This window comes from Populus alba, chromosome 2 (assembly GCF_005239225.2).
Source record: "Populus alba chromosome 2, ASM523922v2, whole genome shotgun sequence".
NCBI classification, from domain to species: domain Eukaryota; kingdom Viridiplantae; phylum Streptophyta; class Magnoliopsida; order Malpighiales; family Salicaceae; genus Populus; species Populus alba.
Window position 1 is genome coordinate 6,600,176 of NC_133285.1, and position 19,875 is coordinate 6,620,050.

The window sequence follows — 19,875 nt, forward strand, 5'->3', positions numbered from 1 at the left end:
ATCTATCTAAATAGATACTTAAATATTACCTTCCATCTTAAAATGTGAAATAATTTTTATTTATTGTTTGAGGATTTAGAGGATGTTATTTAAAAAGCATTTGATCAAATAATATTTATTTATGGTTTGGAAATTAAGTTTGGATTTATATAAAGGTGGTTTTTTTATTATGATAACGTTTGTGTTTTTAAAGTTTAAAAATATATTTAAATAATATTTTTTATTATTTTATAAAATTTATTTTTAATAATAATATATTAAAAACAATCCAAAAACATAAAAATATAATTTTACAAACATAAAATTTTAATTTTTTGCCGCACAGCATTCCAAATGCTACTAAAGTCTTAGATTGGTCATTCATGTTTTTTTTTTTCATTACATGAATTAAAATATTTTTATATCATTTTAATTTTTAATTTTTTTTCTTTGATGAACTTTAAGAATGCACTTTTATGTGATCTGACGGTAGATAAGTTTTGATAAAAAAAAATCGAAGAAGCATGTAAATATTACTAAACATCAAACTAATTTCTTGAGATTTTATTGACTATTCATATTAGAAATAATATATTCATAACACATTTCTCGCAATTTTACAAAGCCAAGCAGGTTTTTTCCTTAGAGATTGGACTTTTGAATTGTGAGCATCCACATCCTAATCCAGTTTGATAGGCAGAACCTGAAAATATATTTTTATTTTATAAACGCAATAGTTAATAAAATGAAAACGGGCAGGCAGACATTGATTTCTAGTGTATATCATTACCAGTCTATAAGAATTAACTATTACAAAAGATCATTTATATATTCCACCCTTTTGAATGCTCTCAGCTGAATCATATCAACTCATGACTGGGTCAAACTTGATTTAAAGTATTTTAAATTCAGGCAACTAATTAATCTTAAATTTAATTAATGTTATCACAGTTCTTAACTGCAATATTTAATTAATATCATAATTCACGATATCAAGATTCAGAACCGTAACATTTAAAAAATAGCTTGACATGTCTTTTGTTTTGTATATTAATTGACCAATTTATCCTACAATAACCCATCATCCTAATTTAGTTTTAAGAAAAACAATCTCTCAAATTCTACCATTATAACCGACATGATTGGACAGGCGCCAGATAACTTTTTCGTGGATGATCCGGTGCCGTTTCTTCTATCATTAGATATTCGGTCACTTCTTTGTCGTTTTATAGGATAGTTAATTAAGGGGACAAAATGAACGGAAGAAAGAAACAGTGTCAAACAAGGAACCACAAGACAAGCATGCAAAGATCAAAGTTTCATCTGCAGACGCAATGATCTGAGAGCATTCAATTATTTGCAGCACATGCATGACGAAATAAAAACAGAATAATTTACAGTTGCTTGAGCCCCCCGAGCATACAATACAAGCCACCACTGACGTATGCTCTTACAAGAATCGCGTAATTGAATAAGCTCAAATTTACATCCATTTTAAGAGATTTCAGCTGGCTTGCTTGTACAGGTTGGGAGATAAAGGGCACGAAACGTCATGACGAAGGAGATTAGAGAAAACTGATGTAGACCCATAACAAGAGCCCACTAATAAACAATTTAATGGAGTGGATAGCTATTTAGCATACAAAAATGTTCTTACCAAGCTGCAGCGAAAAAATCATGACGACATTTGAACATCACTTTTCTCCGACTGACAAATTTGGTTCATGTATCTCAGATTTCAGGCGGTCAGGTTTCAATCTTTCTTATAGACCAGTGTTGGGTAATCTGGACTCCACATGTTGTTCTTGACATATTCTTCAATTTCCTCCTGTTAAAATCATGTGAGTGTCAAATAAAAGCCTCCCGGAATTGGCCTCGCATGAGAAAGAAAAAAAATCAGGAGCCACCATGCAGTCCATATCACCAAAAGATCAGCAGAGCTGATGACAAAAGCTTTCTCCAAAGATATTGAGGTTCAGTTTCTTTAGTATCAAATTAGGGTGAATGAGCTGCCCAGGAATTCTCAACTGCTTGTGGCAGCCAAGATGAAAACAGAATTAAGCTTCCAAAATGCATCCGTTACAAATTAATCATTCTGACTTTCTCATATAGACTACAACACACCGACACTCATTTCAAAGACAAGTTGACCTTTCATTCATCCACATTCCACTGCAGATATTGGGAAGAAGCGTGAAAATATGATTAAATACTTCAGTAACCAATCAGAAACTAATGCTGTCTTGTATATCAGACATCCATGTCATTTCGATATTCAGAAACAACTAAGCCTCGATCCCAAACTAGTTGGGGTTGGCTGTATGGATCTTTCTGTGCCATTCACGTGCAAAAATTAATATGGCTACCAGACTCAAGTCCCAAAATACAGTTTAGGTAACACACACACACACACTCTTAATTTAATAACTAGATCATCCATATGGATGTAAACGAGATGATCAATTTTGAATTCAAGTATCACACTAATGCTAAAATAAAAGGTTTTCAAACAAATAGTAAGCGCACCTGGCTGAGTTTTCGGAGCTCTCTAGCGTCCATTTCACGGTATCCTTCTACAAGATCCTCTTCTATGGCTTCCTTCACCACAGCTGCGGCTACTTCCTTTGTTATATCTCGTATTCTGCAAATATGTATGAAGCTATGAAGTCAAGAACATGCATAACACCTTTTGATTGCAAAGCTTTTTCAGCTCACTGAATAGAAAATTGAAGAGATAAAAGAGCCTGATTATGTACCTAGATGTCGAAGGGTATATGATCCCTTTTAGAACCTCCTCTTCTGTCATATACGCAGCTAAGCTGTAATTTCCAACTTGCAGTTAGATAGTCAATAGCAAAACTTTATTGCCAAAAAATGAATCATTTTTTTTTATGGATTCTTAAGCTACAAACAACAGTTAGATTATTAAACAGAAAAAACAGAGCCCAATGCTTTGTTAAAAAGATGGCTTTATAAATCTCCCCAGCCGCTTCATTAATTTGCTTTCCTGGTTATATCATGGTTTATCTCAATCCATTGAAAATCCATCACCATTTAATTGAAAATATTTATAAATTCTTGAACTGTCTTGGATGATGAACTACTAGTAATTTCACAATTTGTAGATAATGCTTCAGTTGACCTAATTCAGAAAAGACATGTAAGAAATACCATTCAGCTGCAGCCTGTAGCATGCCATCAGAGATGATCCTAGACCCAGAAAGTAGAGTCCCAAGTCCGATTCTGCATGGATAAATGCATCAGTGGTTATATAAAAAAAATAAATTGGAATAAGCATGACTAGATTAATTTCCCTTGATAAAGTTTAACTGGGAAAACTGACCCTGGAAAGAGATACATGTTGTTTCCCTGGTTGCAGTGGCCAATATGACCATTTCCTGCAGCAGCAAAAGGTTAAAAAAACTCTTCCAAACATGTTAATAATTTTCAAGTAAACTCTGTGATGGAGTATAAACATGCTTCACATGTTGAAGGAAGAACTATCCATATCAAGTTGAAATGTAGCAAAGAGATTGCTTTCAAGCACGAGAATAAATCACAAAGCGTTGGTGCTTCATTGATTTGAAGAGCTAGTTATTCAAGATCGGATTAAGACATTTATGCCGCAATGCATACCAAGATCCACATCTTTGAATGGACTTCCACTAGCAAAAATAATATTGTCACCCACAATGGAAAACGCTTCTTCAGGAGTGCATTCAGCTGTACAACACAGGGAGGAAAAGGGAAGAGAAAGCAAGACAGAAAGAAGAAACATGCATTAGGTCAATTTCAGAAATGGCACAAATAACCAGGCCTTCTTTCCTACCAATAGCAAACAACCAAAAAAGGGAAATTTGTACCATTTTTTGTGGGATTTGACATGGCAAAGATGGCTGGTCTAGTCGAAGTTGAACCTTTGAGGGCTTCTAATACCTACAAGTATCCACAACATCCAGTTTACATTAACAGTAGTTTATCACTTGTATAATCCTTTATATATGCGCAAAAAATCTCAAACTAAATTCCCATTTACCGGATCATGCATGTACAATAAGATTTTGTTTCAATTATCACTATATTAGACAGGCTTCCTACCTCCTTCGAAAACAAACCCCCAACTGCAGATAATCCAAGAAGCACATCAGGCTTCACTTCTCGCACCTAGTAACGAAAGATTAACCAAGATGAGTACAGCAATCACAAGCGATAATCTTTTAAAAAGTAAGGTAGCTTTGTCCAAAATGGTTCCGCCAAGCCATAGCTGCATGTACAACATTAACTATCAAGAAAGTGTTTTACGCACCACTTCTGCAAGACTTGCACCTTCCCTTAATCCTTGACGACTAGCTTCTTTGACCTTCCTTGCAAATGGCAGAGCTTCCAGATCAATATTTTCACGTTCCTCTGTAATAAGTCCCTGGAAATAAACAGCAACAAATTCAATTATCATGTCTATCATGGAAAAGGGCCTCTGAATTATGAATAACAAGCTAACATCAAGAAGGTTGATCCAACTTGAACGTTCTTAAAATTCTAAGCGGAACTACAATAAGCAAAGGAGATCCTAGAAGCCTCCATGAGATTTTCTAGATCAATCACAGTAGTTTTACAATACCTTGCCAACACAGAAAGCAGATTCATTATTACAATTCTAGGCCAATAAGTAACATCTCTCACCTTAGCATCAACTACCCAGAACTGTCTTCCTGCACTTTCAAAAGCAGATTCATTGTTTCCAAGCATTCTAGCCATGGTTTTCCTGGCAGCATTGAGAACCCCTATTCCTGCACTGCAGATGAACAAAAATTATGCAAACAAGCCTTAGTATATTGTGTACCATACAAGCAAGTGCCTAGTGCCAGTTCACAAATTCAACCACTATCGTTTTATTTGGCCTGTTACACTTTACATATCTCGATTTTATTTTTTTTATTGCAAAGAAGAGGAAGGCAGTTTTTAAGGATCTATGCTTTCATACAACAAATCAATGGAGTGCAAATTATGAAAATCAGATTACTATTAAAAACAGTCTAGACTTTCTGGGTGTACATCAAGTATTAAAATGATAAAAACATTGAACATTTCATCTCCAGTCTACCCCAAAGAATTTTATACTTGTGCATTGACAAGGAAGGACAGACATAACCTTCCAGCACCAGCAACAACAATCTTTTGCTTGGGGAAATCAATCATTGGCCTTCCTTGTGCTCTTACAGCTCCTAAAAGACCAGCTATAGCAACCCCTGCCGTTCCCTGTGCCATGCATTGGAATTAAATCATGCAAGCAGATCAAATGTTGAATTGTTGAAACTATGAAAATTTGCATGCATATAAAATACAACATTTGATTCATTAATTCTGCAAACCATTCATTCATGACAATTCAATCAACAAAATAAAAATTCAATAAAGGTAATGTGCAAATTTACCAGCACTGGTGACAAAATAAAGGCAAAAAGGGTCAACCCATGCATTGAACAAGTATGATACAGACAAAGGAAACAAGCACTCAAACCATCGTCATGGTAGAACATGCATGTTCTTTCAGTGGACATAGTATTGCAAACTCATTGGGCAATCATCACAACCATCTTTATGGGGTTTTGTCATGAAGGTAAACAAAGGGAATGGGCGGTGCTATAGTTGTTCCATTTTTCAGTTGAATTTTAGGAGGGGGGGATTGTTAAGGAGAGTAACAGTGAATCCCAGAAGCCTTGTATGAAGACAGGGAAAAGAAAGGTGTTTTTTTTTTGGCATTCTCTCTCTTCCTCAAGCTTATAATCCATTTTCTTCACTTTTACTTGCACCTTGCTATTGGGATCCACTAATGCAAGCCATTTAACATTGCTTTAATTTCAAATAAAAAAATAACTTAATCATCTTCTAGGCTCCTTCCCAAACATTCTAAAAATTCACTTTCTTGCTCTTCAAAAATACTAAAATGATAATTACCTTTGCAATTATCTACCTTGATGTTTAATGTCATGCAAATTGTTTATTAAGGGAATAAAAACTTTGCAGATTACAATTATTTCCTATAGCCCTTTTTATTTTCAAACTCAATTTTCTTGTTGAAGAGCAAAAATCGGCTCTTTGGTTTGAAGAGCAGGACCTACTATGTGTTATTACTTTTTTGCATATGTGCCTCTCATCAAATCATATGCTCTTTCTATTTGATCTATTTCTTACTTCCAAATTACCATTAACCTAAAGCATTCTCAATTAATAACTTAGGGCCTTCTTATAGACTGGGGGTTCCAAGGCAGCAAAATTGATGTGTATATTTCCTATATTAGCAAAAGACCAACCAAACATGTAGTGTTGCTTTCTACATCAGCAAAGATAAACCAACAACAAGCAACAACATCAAGCCTATAACCTAAGAGTGCAATGTACCTGTACATTCACATCACCCCCTGCAATACACTTTAGGAGAACGATAAGGTCCTATTTTATTAAATCACATAATTAATTACCTGGACATCATCATTGAACATTCTGTAGGCATTCCTATATCGCTGCAACAACTTGAATGCCCACTTACTCTGGAAATCTTCAAACTGAATTATCATAGTGCATTAGTAGTTCACAAAAATCATGATGAGAGAGAGAGAGAGAGAGAGTCTATCAGTGTCTGACTAGATTAATTGTAAATAAAAAAATTGAAGTTACCTGCACAATCACATGTGGCCAGCGAGTAAACACTGCCTCCATGAATTCATCAATGACTGCAATGTACTCATCGCCATCTAGACGGTGTTCTTGCAATCCCAGATCTATTCACAAAGAATAATACAAGTGTCCCGTTGTCATTGAAACAAATTAAACATATCTAACAAATGCTAACAAAATTCTAATAACTGTAGTGATAATACGTGTGACAATGTCACAATTGGTGAACAGCTCTTTTTATAAATAAAGATGCTATTTCTTGTGATGTCCTAAAAGATTTTCAAAATTATTAGATAGAGAAATTCACTTACACAAGGGGTCTTTGAGCAACTTCTCATTGTTAGTTCCAACATCAATCATGACAGGAAGCACCTAGTACAAGCAAAACCACAGCAAAGTTTAATAAAAAAAATTGCCTAATTCACTCAGGTAAAAGGTTAGAGATGAAATTAAGTATGACCGAGTCTAGACATAGTCAAGTAAAAAATGACCAGAATAATTCTACACCTCAAGAATTCATTAGCAGACAAGTATGAACCTACAAGAAAAGAAATCATGCAATATTTCACTTTGTATTGAGACACTAGAATTTAATGATTGTAAATATAATACATTGAAATTCCATCTAGTAAAACAGAAGAATTATAAATCTCCAAAATAAAAGATAGGAATAATGCAAATAGAGCCATTGCAAATTAACTAGAAGACGCATTTGCTCTCAAATTTCATAAATTTTGCGTGATCAAGGTAGAAGTGTCTATAAGCAGTCAGAACATTTTCAGGAGAAAAAAAAAAGCGAAGAAGAAATTGGAAGAAAAGAGAGAGAAAAAAATGCAATCAAGTCATCACAGTGAATATAATATTAGGTCCTAAAGAAATTAAATATAGCATAATATAAATCCAAATGCCACAAGGTAGTGATACACAATATCTACAGTATAAATCTTTGTGCCACATTTCTCAGATTATTTATTCCTGATACATGGATGATTACTAGAAATTGAAGAATTGACACTGCATGCAGTGATGAAAACTTGCATCATCCATGTGGCACAACTTCTGGTCAAAGATTTGCCATGTCATACAAGTGCCATCTATACTTTGATAACTATGTGCAAGAATTTTCTGTTTCAAACTCCTCACCCATAAAGACAGTTTATTAGAAGGTGGGCACAAATCAAAAGGTATCAGGTTGGTATTGGGAACACAACTGATATATGGACACCACTTCCCATCCACCTTGCATGTGTTAAACATATTTATTGCTTTTTTGGAACATTTATCATATAAACAGGCAAAAAAAATGTTTATTCAATAGAGACAACATGTAAAGCAAGAATATACCCTTTGAGGATTTATCCCTGCAGCAGCGACATACAGATCTAGCTTTCCAATAGCAATACCAATTCCTTGAACTCCAAGATCTCCAAGACCCAATATCCTGCTTCCATCCGTAACAACAATCATGTCAACCTGAAGTTATCAAGAGAGAGAAAACAAGAATAGTAATTAAAATCCGCAATTGATGTTCTAAAGCCTAAGATCCTTGCATATACTTCATCAAACTATCCTAAAGGCCCTGGCATGACAATCAAGCAATTATAACATAATCCTTTCTTTTTTGTCTCTCTTCCCTCTGCCCCTCTCTTAGTTTTGTCATCCTATGGAATAATAATTCAAGAAACAAAGAAAACAAAGGAGTCCTATGTTAAGCACAACTGATAAATGCAATATACCTGCTCGGCTGGCCAGTTATACACCATGGACATCATTTCTCCACGGTCTTCAGCACTGAAATACATTCCCCTTGGTCTTCTAAACAAACCACTGTAATTTTGGCAAGCAAGACCAACAGTTGGGGTATAGACTATGGGTGCATATTCCTCAATATTGGCAATTAGAACCTGTCAAATTAAGAAATAGAGTTATGACCTGGCATGTCATTGACTGGATAAAGAAGCCTATGAGGTTAGTGTGCATGATGTCATCAGCTGCCCCAAACAGTTTAATGCACAATCTATTATTCAACATTCATCCTCTCATTACATGCAAGAAGAATTCACAAAAATTTATCGTATCTGACAGTGCATATCAGAGAATTGTTTTCCAGTACACATCCTAATCAATTACAAAGATGGAGGGTGAGACCAACTGATACTCAACAAATAAACAGGCCTCCTGAGCCAAGGTTGTCAACCAACTAGCATTATAATGGGATGTCTCACTGTGCGCAAACCAGTGACCAGAGGAACAACAAAGAAAGGAAAGCAGAAAAATATAAAAATGGGGAGCAGAGGAACTTTTACATAAGCAGAAGGGATATATTACCCCAGTTTTTCAGCAAACTGAAAACAAATATGTGCACATCCAACCTTCTACGATAAATCTCCCCTTTTTTTCCCTCTAATAAGCCTTATTAGCAGGGCTTATGGCTAGTTATCAACCAATCACCATGAACTGACCATAAAAAGGACTTTGTCATGAAATTTCCACTGCTCGTATAACTCATAGTCAGTGTGACATGAACAGAAGTCAGGTTTCCACAACGGAACAGAAAGCAGGAAATGCCACTTATGTCTATAATCAAACATTGAACATTCATAGCTATTGAAAACTCATAGTCCAAAGAATATAGCAGATAAATGGACTAAAACAGCAGAAATTCAATCCATAGTAAAGAAAACTCCTGCACACTTTATTTATGAAAATAAAATTTCGAAAATCAAATAACTTCACTGAAACCATTTCAAATTACAAACTACGATAACTTGAAGGTAAAATTAGAAAAAATAACCTTAAAGTACATGGTTTCATTTCTATCATGTAATCGATTAAGTATCCGCCACTTGGCCAGCGCATTTGGATCAGATGGTCCGTCTCTTGCTTGCACTTCAAGCCTCTTCAAGTCAACCACTGTGATTTATCAAAACAAATCTACATTTTCATAATTAACTAAGAATAATAATACTGATAATAATCCAAATACACAATTCACTTAAATAAATCAATTAACAAAAAAAACTTAGAGCAGCTAAAATTAGACAGGAAAACATACTGAAGCGTTGAATTTGCTGTTCAGAAGACATAACATTGGGAGGAAGAAGTCCCCGTATATCAAGACGGTCGCGTTCCGTCATAGAAAACGCTGTCCCCTATTTAATTTCATAAAATTAAAAACAAAAGGTTACAAAAAATAAAATTAGAAAGAGAAGGAAGGGTGAGTAATGATAATTGAATGAGACCTTGTTGAACCATGGATCGTGTAGAATATCAAGGCTCCGTTTATGAACAATGGTAGGACGGTGACCCTCCAATGTAGTGAAAGATCTAGTAGCCTGCATCAGAGCCGCCGGATTCGTCATTCTTTGTTTGAGCCGTTTAATCAGAGACGACGACGCTCTGATCTGATTGGAAAAATATGACATTCTTCCTTTGTGAAGTTTGACGATTAGCTAAAAGTGACAATGAAGAGAAAACAGTAGTATTACTTGAAATAAACCCTAGTTCAAGTAGTGCTAAAGGTAGGGAGTAGCTGGGAGAGAAAGGGTCCGCGTTCTCGTTTTTCTCATGTTGTTAATAAATTTAGTTCGTTGCAGCCAAAATCGCAAAATTTTACGAGCAGGGTTTTGGGCATAGTTATTAAACGTGGTGTGACCCAACTGGCTAGATCATGCATCTATTTGAAAAAATAAAAATAAAAAACACTGCTATAAATCAGTCGAGTATTTTTTAAATCTCTGGGCCCAAAAAAAAATGCAAATCTTTTCCACTAATTCACTTTAATAAAAAGTTTTAAAAAAAAACAGTATTTTAACAAAAACAATAAATTAAGAAATGCTTCATCACATTTTGAAAAAAGCAACCGAGCAACGTTGCTAAGTAATTAATTGATTAGCAAGCTAATTTTTTTAAACTTATAGCACAAGTTTGATTTGCAATTCACCATTCATCTACATTTAAAGTTAATAAGTAAGATCGTCTCCAAGACAATAATTTTAAATTACTTTGAATATAAAAATAATAATGTATCTAGAAGCAAAATAATGCCATCATTTCTTGTAGATGCTTAACCAAAATGACGTTATGTATTTTTAAACAACTTCATATTACTAGTAAATATGATTTGCAACATTACATTTTCATATATAAATTTATCAATTTTATTTTTTAATGTGTCTTTGTATTGTTCATATTTTGCGCAAATTTGTTTTACTATTCATAATTTTGTATTTTTAGTTTGACATTGATAGTTTTTTTTATTATTGATTCATGAGTCTATATTATTTTTAAATGCGCCACTAAGTTGTTAATTTTTCTAATTTATTGTGAATTAATGCCTTATATAACTGAATTTTTTTAGATTAAGTGGTAAAATATAAAAGGTAAGCTTATTGTAGTGAAAGGCCAAAAAATTATGTGAAAGCAAGAAAAGTGACATTTATTAAGTGTAAACACATGAAGAGGTGTGTGAGATATATTTTACTTGTTACTAATATAATTTTTAAATCTCAACAAGGTCAGCAAAAAATGAATCATCACTGCCAAATAATAAGAATAATTCAAAATATGGTTATTTGGCTATGCAACAATAATTGAATTTGATGAACTTGAGATTTAGAGAGGTTATGAATGAGGTGACTGGATTAAGAATCGAAGTAGCTAGTCTTCGATATGGGCCAGCTCATAAAGGTCCTAAGTGTAGAAGGTCTGCAAGATGAGCTATTTCACCTCAAGAGAAGTCTATAGCCAGAACACAAATAAGGCGGCCAAGGATTTTGACCATGAACATGGTGTTTGGCTCTAGAAGCCTAGAACCCACAAACATAAGAGGGTTTAGTTAAATGAATATTTAAGCCATATGAAAGTAGATATGGATAATGGTTTGGATAAAAATTTAGTGAGCGATGAGATGAAGATTCTTGTTTTTCAAGGTAGAAGTAATCCTGAAAAGCATATTTGAAATGAGAGAAGAAAATACAGTTGATTTTTATTGTCACCGTTACTATAACGAAAAGAATATAAAATTTATTGTTATTGAGTTTATTGACTATACTATTATTTAGTTGAATCAAATTATTTCAAGTAGGACAAGGAATGAAGAGAGACCCGTAGAGACTTGGGATAAGATGAAAGTAATTATAGAAAAGAATTTTGTTCCTGAACATTATTATAGATAATTATTTCAAAGGTTGCAAAGTTTGACTCAGGGGTTTAAAAACACGGAGGATTATCATAAGAAGATGGAGATTGTTGTTATTATAGCTAATATTGTGTATGATAAAGAGGTTACAATTACAAGATTTTTTTTTTAAAAAATAGCTTCAATAGAGAGATAACTAATGTGATTGAATTATAGTATTATGCTAAGCTAAAAGATATGGTTCATATGACTACCAAGGTAAAAAGATTGTTAAAAAGAAAAAGCAATACACACCAAAAAGATAATCCAGATTTTTTTTCAGTTTAAAGGTTGAATTATATGAGAAATAAGATTGTTTCATCAAAACTAAGCATAGTGGGGAACAAAGAAGATTCAACTACTATTGTCCAAGATAAAACTAAAACTAAAACTAATAATAATCACGATATTAAATGTTTAGGTGTTTGGATAATGGATATATAGTTTCACAATGTCCAAACAAAAAAGTCATGATTATAAAAGAACATAAAGAAATTAAATCTAAAAATGACAAATCCAAAAATGATGAGATGTCATAACTTAAAATTTGTAGCGATGTTGAGTATTTAGTTGATGGCGAAGCTTTAATTAATGGTTAGAAAATCTTTTAATATTAATGATTATGACGTGGAGTAACAAAGAGATAACATATTCCATACTAAATGTCATATAAATAACAAAACATGCAATATAATTACTGATAATGAGAATTGTGCTAATATTGTTAATGCTATACTTGTTAGAAAATTGAGTGAAAAATACTAATAAGCATGAAAGACCTTACGGACTTTAATCGCTAAATGAATATGGTGGAGTAAGAGTTACTAAATAGGTTTCGATTTCTTTTTTATTGGAAAGAATAAGGATAATATTTTTTGTGATGTGGTTCTTATGCATGCTACATATTTATTGTTGGGGTATCCTTGACAATTTGATAGGAAGACAAGGCATAATGGGATTAAGAATATATATTTCCTTGAAAAGGAAGGGAAGACTTTTGTGCTTGTATTATTCTTATCTAGACATGTTTATAAAGATTAATTGAAGTTGAAAAAAAATATAAAACTGAAAGTTCATAATAACCATAATGAATAAAATTATAAAGACAAAATGTATTTTTTTCAAAGACTTTTTTTATCCATGTAATTTTTTTGTTAAAAAGTATAAGGATAATGTTTTTTTTATTTTTTGTGATGTAGTTTTTATCCATGCTACATGTTCATTGTTGGGGTATTCTTGACAATTTGACGATAAGACAAGGCATGATGGATTCAAGAACATGTATTTCTTTTAAAAGGAAGGGAAGACTTTTGTGCTTGTAGTTATACTATTGTTACCTATATATGTTTATAAAAATTAATTGAAATTGAAAAAAAGATAAAACTGAAAGTTCAGAACAATCATAATGAATAAAATCATGAAGAAAAAATATATTTGCTAAAAGACTTTTTTTATTCATGTAATTTTTTGTTCATTTTTTTTTAATAAAAAGCATAGTTCATTGAATAAAAGGTAACGATAATTAAAAAAAAAAGAAGAAGAAGGTATTGGAGATAACTAAAAATGAATTGAACTTCAATTTCTTAGAATATTAATGACTACAAACATTAAAAAAAAAATTCATAGCAGGTTCACATGTAATAATCAAATAAAATGTTGCCAACATTCATGTCATTATAATTAGTTTTGATTAAACTTTCAAAAAGTAAAAAAAAAATCATGAAGAATTGTAAAAATAAGACTTGCTAATATTATAAAAAAAAATAGTATAATATTATTCAAAAAAAATTAAACAGTATTTAATGGAATAACACCCTAAATATAAATTTTAATTATTTTATTTTAAAGGATTTAAGTTTAAATTTAAGAAAAAAATAAAAACAAAACGGGACCTGAAAACCCATCATGGGTTGATATTGGGCCTCGAAAGCAGACTTGAAAATTGGATTGGGTCCAAACTTGGATTTATAAGATATAAGATCAGGAACTCGCCATGCAGGAATCCGACTGGAAAGCAAAGAATGAGATTTATCTATAAAAAATTTACTTCACGGGAAAGGAATGAGTCCCTCTTATGCCCACTTGCCCACCCTCCGAGCAAGAAGACGCGTCCTTCCTCTCCCTTATTTATTTATTTACTTTAAGTGGTTAAGAATATTTGTAATTTAAAATTTTAAAAAATATATATATATTAAAATAATATATTTTTTATTTTTAAAAAATTATTTTTAATACTAACATATTTAATATGAAATTAAAAGAGCTATTAATTTAAAATTAAAAAAATATTTTAAAAAAAAAACATTTTCAAAAAATATAAACAAACCAGCCTTTCATGTAATAATAATAAAACCCATGGTTGAATCTTTGACCTCGAAGGGTTGTACTTGTAGAGGGTGTTTAGAAGTGTAGTAACAGTTGTTTTTCAAATAGCTTTTCGTGCCGAAAAGCATGTCAAAAATATTTTTTTATTTTTTAAAAAATAGTTTTTGATATCAGCACATTAAAATGATCCAAAAAATACAAACTACACTTAATTTTAATAAAAAAAAAATTTGAAAATTTTTAAAAAATAGATTTGACCGCAATACCAAACAGACACGTAAACTTGTACCTAGCTGAGGTAAACTACATCAGCCACAATCAATAAAGTGAAGGCAGTTGGCTGATTTCTGCTCTAACCGTCACTTCAATAGACATAATCAACAGGCAAATCATTCGCATTTTCAAGGACAAAATTAATACGCAACCTTCAGGCTAATGACTTCATGATTCATTTGATGCATGACGTTCAAGACATAAAAAAAAAAGAAGTTTATTTAATTAATTAAGAATTTAGTTGATTTGATATTAGAATTAGAACGAGTTGAATAAAAAATAAAGAAAAAAAACTTAATATTATTCAGGTTGATTTGATAAAAAATCTGTTATAATTAATTAATTAAATAATTTTTTTTATTAAAATAATATTATTTTAATTTTAAAAAATAATTAATTCAAACAACTCAATAACTTGATCAAAATCCAAAATCATCTTCGACCGAGTCAGCCATCCAGGTCCGAAAACTATGGTTTTAGGTGACGAATTTGATTCCCTGGTTTCATCCAAGAACAAGCCGCAATCATTGTGACTTTAGCATTCATTGGATAATCACAGGCTATAGTTTTAGGCATTATGGAATTGTTTATATTGACTGGTTAAGGCATAAATTCAATTCTTGTTTTTTACAATATGTAAGAGAAGGGAAGCGAATCGTTCGTTGGCACGTAGAATATATCCGTGCTTGGCATTAGATAGAGTAAAAAGTTTTTGCAAGCCAAAAATAATATATATACACTAAAGGATTTTCTCAATGTGTTATTTGATATGAAAAAATCAGCTATAAATTAAAATTTCGATGTATGTATTTAATTGAGTGAAATAAAAATTATTTGTGTTAATAAATAATATAAAAAGTTGTTAACTACAACTAAAAATTAAAATTAAAAAATAATAAGATAGATGTAATTAAAAAAAAAATTGATCACGTAACATGGGTCATGTACCTGATTATATTTAATAATTTTATTTTTAAAAACTAATATTTTATTTAATAAAGGATAAAAAAAATACATGCTTAAGAAAGCGATTGAATCAAACTAAAGAAAAAAAAAATTAAGTAGGCTATACAAAAAGAATATTGTCTAATACATAAAAAAAAAAAAACATTGAAATCTTATTCTTAAACTAAATAAAAAATAAATTGTATTACATAAAAAAAAAACATCTTAAAAATTTGTTACAAATATGTTGAAATTGTTAAAAAAAAAAGCAAAAAAAATCAATAAAAAAAAGAAAAAATTGATAGAAAAAAAAATAAAATGACAAAAAAACACCAAAAAAGGCTTTGCCCTGGGTGACCCAACGTGATTAGGCGTACTCACTTTTAAAAAAAAAAAATCAAAGGGGCAACTGACCTTGCACCCATTCTTTTTTTTTTTTAGGTGACAAGTCAGTTGTTTTTAACCAGATTTTGACTTTATTATAGCTGAAAAATCAAGGGGGAAGAATTGTTTTATCTAGAAACTCATTTTCAATTTTTTTTTACCATAAATACTTATAAAGCACTTTATAAAACCTTGATAAACCAGTAAATGACCTTAAATAACCCAAGAACAAATCCACAAACCCAAAATCAACATGAAATTAAAAAATCTTCTAGAACTCAAATCTACCATTTTAAATGATGGGAAAGCCAAATAACACCTAGGCAAAACTTCCTTTATTGAAATCAAAATTGATATTTTTCGTGGCCTAAATCACTAATTTTTATGTCTACCATTAGAATCCAATGACACTCTTTCTTATCTCTCAAACCAGGGGCTCAAAACTAAGGAAAATAAAGTTATGAACCACAATTGATAATTCTAAAGATAAAAGGATTGAAAGGAAATAAATTGAAAATTATTAATACCAAAATGAACTTTTAATGCAAACTTTGAAGGAGCCACCATGTTTTCCTGCCTCTTACACCTTGGTCTTGCATTTTTTAATTTTTCTTTGATTCAACAAACCAGACCCAGTTTGCCATCAATTTGACAACACAAGAACTAAATCAAGGAGAAAAAACTTGGATGGCCAAAATGAAAAATAATTATCGTAGGAGTCCATAGTGAATTGTGAGAGAAGCTATAGGGCGTGGGGAACAATATTCAGCCTGTGTTTGATAGTGTTTTCTGCTATCTATTAATTTGACATGTTCTCTACGACGGGTTGAATACTTTTTTTCAATGTAAAAGAGTGAATATGTAAGCGTTTACAACGTGTTTTTGAACACAAATAAAAAATCATATACATATATTTAATTAAAAAAAATGAGAATTATTTTGCAATAATAAATGTAAAAAAAAGTTGTAAATAATAAATAACTACTGAATTGAAAAGTTGAGAGATAGAAAAATGTCAAGATATATTATACATGAACTATAAACTGGGTTGTGTTCACTAATTTTTTTTACTGAAATATTTTTTTTATTGAATCTGATAATTATAAAAAAATGAAAGAAAACGGGCAACATCAATCTTTTTTTTAGTGTAAAAAACAAATCCAATTAAGCATCATTAAATTATTGAGTCAATAATATATTATATTGACATGGCGTTTCTTATTTTATCTAAATTAATGAGAAATTAAATAAAGTAATTTATTCTCGCGCATTATATCGTTTAATGTATTCTGTTAGTCGTTGCCGTTATCATGTTATGACGACGGCTACCATCTGTCCATTATTTTATAATTTATTATTGTATAACCATCATTATTGCTATCTCAATTTATGTTGTTGCCATGGTGCTATCACTTCATTATCGATCGTGGATTAAATTATGTAATTATTATTATTCTTTATATTTCTATAACCAATTAACAGTATATTAATATATTTTTTAAAATTAAGTTTGTATACTTGTTTTCACACTCTTATGTTAAAAAATAAATAATTTTTCAAAAAATAATAAACTAGCAGGATAAAACAGTTTTTTCATTTTCTAAGAACAAAAAATAAAAAAACATGAAATGGCACTAGATGGGTCCTTAACTATGCTATATGTTTTTTTATATATATTATTATTATTAGAATGGTTAGAATTTTTTTTCAACCAACCAACTTACTTCTCAGTCAAAATAGTTATGTTGTAGAATTAAAATCTTAAATATACGCAATGGCTCTTAAATTATTTTCAGTTTTTCACCATATAATATTGCGGGGCTGTAAGAAAAAAGCTAGCCGATCCACTGAGCAGACTTTGCATTAACAACTTGTATATATATAAAAAATGCAAACAAATATATAGTCAAATTATTGGGCCATAGTTTCCAATTTGGAACACCGTACACTGCTAGGTTCTTTCCGACGAGAGGGTCTGCTTCTACAAAACTGCGTTGTGTTGATTACAATATTGTTTTTGAATTTGAATGAACTGATACGGCATCGTGTCATGTTTAGTTATCAATCACGCATGCAAAAGGATGCTTTGAATATCCAGATCTTGGGGTTAATTAGGAGCAAAAAATATTCAAAAAAAAGAGAGAAAGAAAAGAAAAGTAATCAACGGCCAAGTTACTTAAAAAAGGAGTGGCAACGAAAGCAACCCTTTCCCAGGTCAAACCTTATCCAGACATCTTGCTAATGGAAAGGGATGTCTAAGTATACATGCCACCGGCTTTTATTTCCCGTCTACTTTATTTTTTTCAAAGACCAAGTTTATAACACGTCAGCAGCGCTGCCCTTTTCTTTGAAGTGTTTTAGTCTTTCTTATATGATTAAGAAGGCGTTGAGATTCAGAATAGTCTAAAAAGGACAGTCCTAAATAATTACACACACTGTGTTTTGATCTTCTACCTAGACATTCTAGTGGCTGATCTTGTTTGTTTTTCCAATACTCGTACGTATTCTTCGATCTCTTTCAAGTTCTTTCACTGCTGATCAGAGGTTATTTGTGGAGATGAAGTGCACCTTACTAGTTCCACTTTCGTATCTCCGCCGTGGATCGATATCGGTGGCCATAGTTTGGTGTATATTGGGTGTATTCCACGATGATATACGGTGCCGAAACCCCAACATGTGCAGAAGCAGGACAGCATGGAGAGGAAAAGTGCTGCCGCCGAGCTTGGAGACATGCAATTGAAGATATAGCGGCTAGCGGCTAGCTAGCCATGCAGTAATCGTAAAACGTGTTCGATCCTGCAACGCCATCCAAACTTCCAAGTTGTAAAGAAAATAGTTTAGTTAAATTTGCTATTATATTTTAAGTTCAATTCTTAATATAATATTATTATAAACTTAATTACTTTCTAAGTATAAAATAATTTTTAATCATTAGATATTTGTATGCATGTAGATGAAAATGCACTCCATTTAACAACCACTTACGTGACTTTTTTTTTATTACTCATTTTTAATTAATCAATTTGAAGTTTTATAAGAATATACTTTCTTCAATTTAAATATAAATATTAACTAAAATGATGGATTAAATTGCCTGTTTGGAGTGTACTTTCTTTTCGTATTGAAATGTATTAAATGATATTTTTTTATTTTTTAAAAATTATTTTTAAAATTAATGCATCAAAACGATCAAAAATATACCAAAAAAATTAATTTTAATAAAAAAAATTAATTTTTTTTAAAAAACACAAATACAACCACGTTTCTTTAAAAATATCATCTAAACTATAAAATCAAGTTAAGTGTAATCAGGCTGGTAAAATAAATTAAAAATTGTTTCTAAAATACAATGATAAACTGAATTATTTTCGGGTTTCAGAATGAAAGCCAGCAAAGTAGAGTGGATGATAACTAGGATAGTACTAGCTAGTGCGCACCAAGAATGGATACTTGCCATCATGCAGGGCACAATAATATACGGAGGGTCCTGAGTTTGGACCTTATCTAAGACATAATAAAACTTAAGGCCCACACCAAGCCCATCATCAAAAAGCCTGTTTCAATTCAAAATCAAGGCACGCATGGAAAGGAAAAGCTTACTCCGACGCTTTTCAGAAGCGCGTGCTTTTCCTTACAAACCGACAAGCAGCCGTGTGATTCAAACCCGAGATGATTCCTCACCTGGATCGTGCCCGCATGAGAGGAGGACACCTAGATTAACTGATTTACTTGACGCACGCGCCACTGCGATTGAGCGTGTTTTCTCCACAATTCAGAAATACATGCTGGCATTGAAGAATTCTTCCATTTCCCATTGACAAGTCACCCAATTATTAATTGCAAAAGTAAGAGCGCGCCGAGACGGTAACAAAATTTTGAAGGCAACTGGCACTACTTCTTACATGTGAGTGGATAATTTTGATTTCAAACAAGGCAGCAAATCTTCAGTTGTAATAATAATTTAAACGCTACCCTGCCCAAGTAAGGAGTGGAGAACAGACTGCGCACCTCGGATTTATAGTAAAAGAATTCCCAAAATCCAATCCCTCAAAGTAATTGTGTCATTTATAGCAGCAAATTACAGCCTCATGCATGTATTTTGTACCTTACCTTGC

General features: G+C 31.8%; 1 protein-coding gene across 1 annotated transcript; it reads right to left on the reverse strand.

Annotated features, from left to right (window-relative positions):
- Positions 1-1,278: 1,278 nt before the first annotated feature.
- On the reverse strand, positions 1,279-10,266 carry LOC118042322 (NAD-dependent malic enzyme, mitochondrial). Its single transcript, XM_035049970.2, has 19 exons — positions 9,897-10,266; positions 9,710-9,806; positions 9,449-9,567; positions 8,391-8,558; positions 7,999-8,127; positions 6,966-7,026; positions 6,655-6,758; positions 6,459-6,542; positions 5,129-5,235; positions 4,660-4,771; positions 4,286-4,399; positions 4,078-4,143; positions 3,843-3,915; positions 3,616-3,702; positions 3,323-3,377; positions 3,151-3,222; positions 2,736-2,798; positions 2,506-2,620; positions 1,279-1,807 (listed from the first exon to the last, which is right to left on the reverse strand). Exons 1-19 carry the CDS (start codon positions 10,077-10,079, stop codon positions 1,733-1,735), a joined length of 1,884 nt encoding a protein of 627 aa, XP_034905861.1. The 5' UTR covers positions 10,080-10,266; the 3' UTR covers positions 1,279-1,732.
- Positions 10,267-19,875: the final 9,609 nt, after the last annotated feature.

Bases quoted from the DNA above. Each gene is read 5' to 3' on its own strand.
- LOC118042322 (XM_035049970.2), bottom strand. From the start codon at position 10,079: ATGTCATATTTTTCCAATCAGATCAGAGCGTCGTCGTCTCTGATTAAA. The intron at 6,759-6,965 runs GTAAGTGAATTT...CTTTGTGAATAG, and splicing joins GTTGCTCAAAGACCCCTTGT to ATCTGGGATTGCAAGAACAC. The intron at 5,236-6,458 runs GTAATTAATTAT...TGCATGGCACAG, and splicing joins TGTTCAATGATGATGTCCAG to GGAACGGCAGGGGTTGCTAT.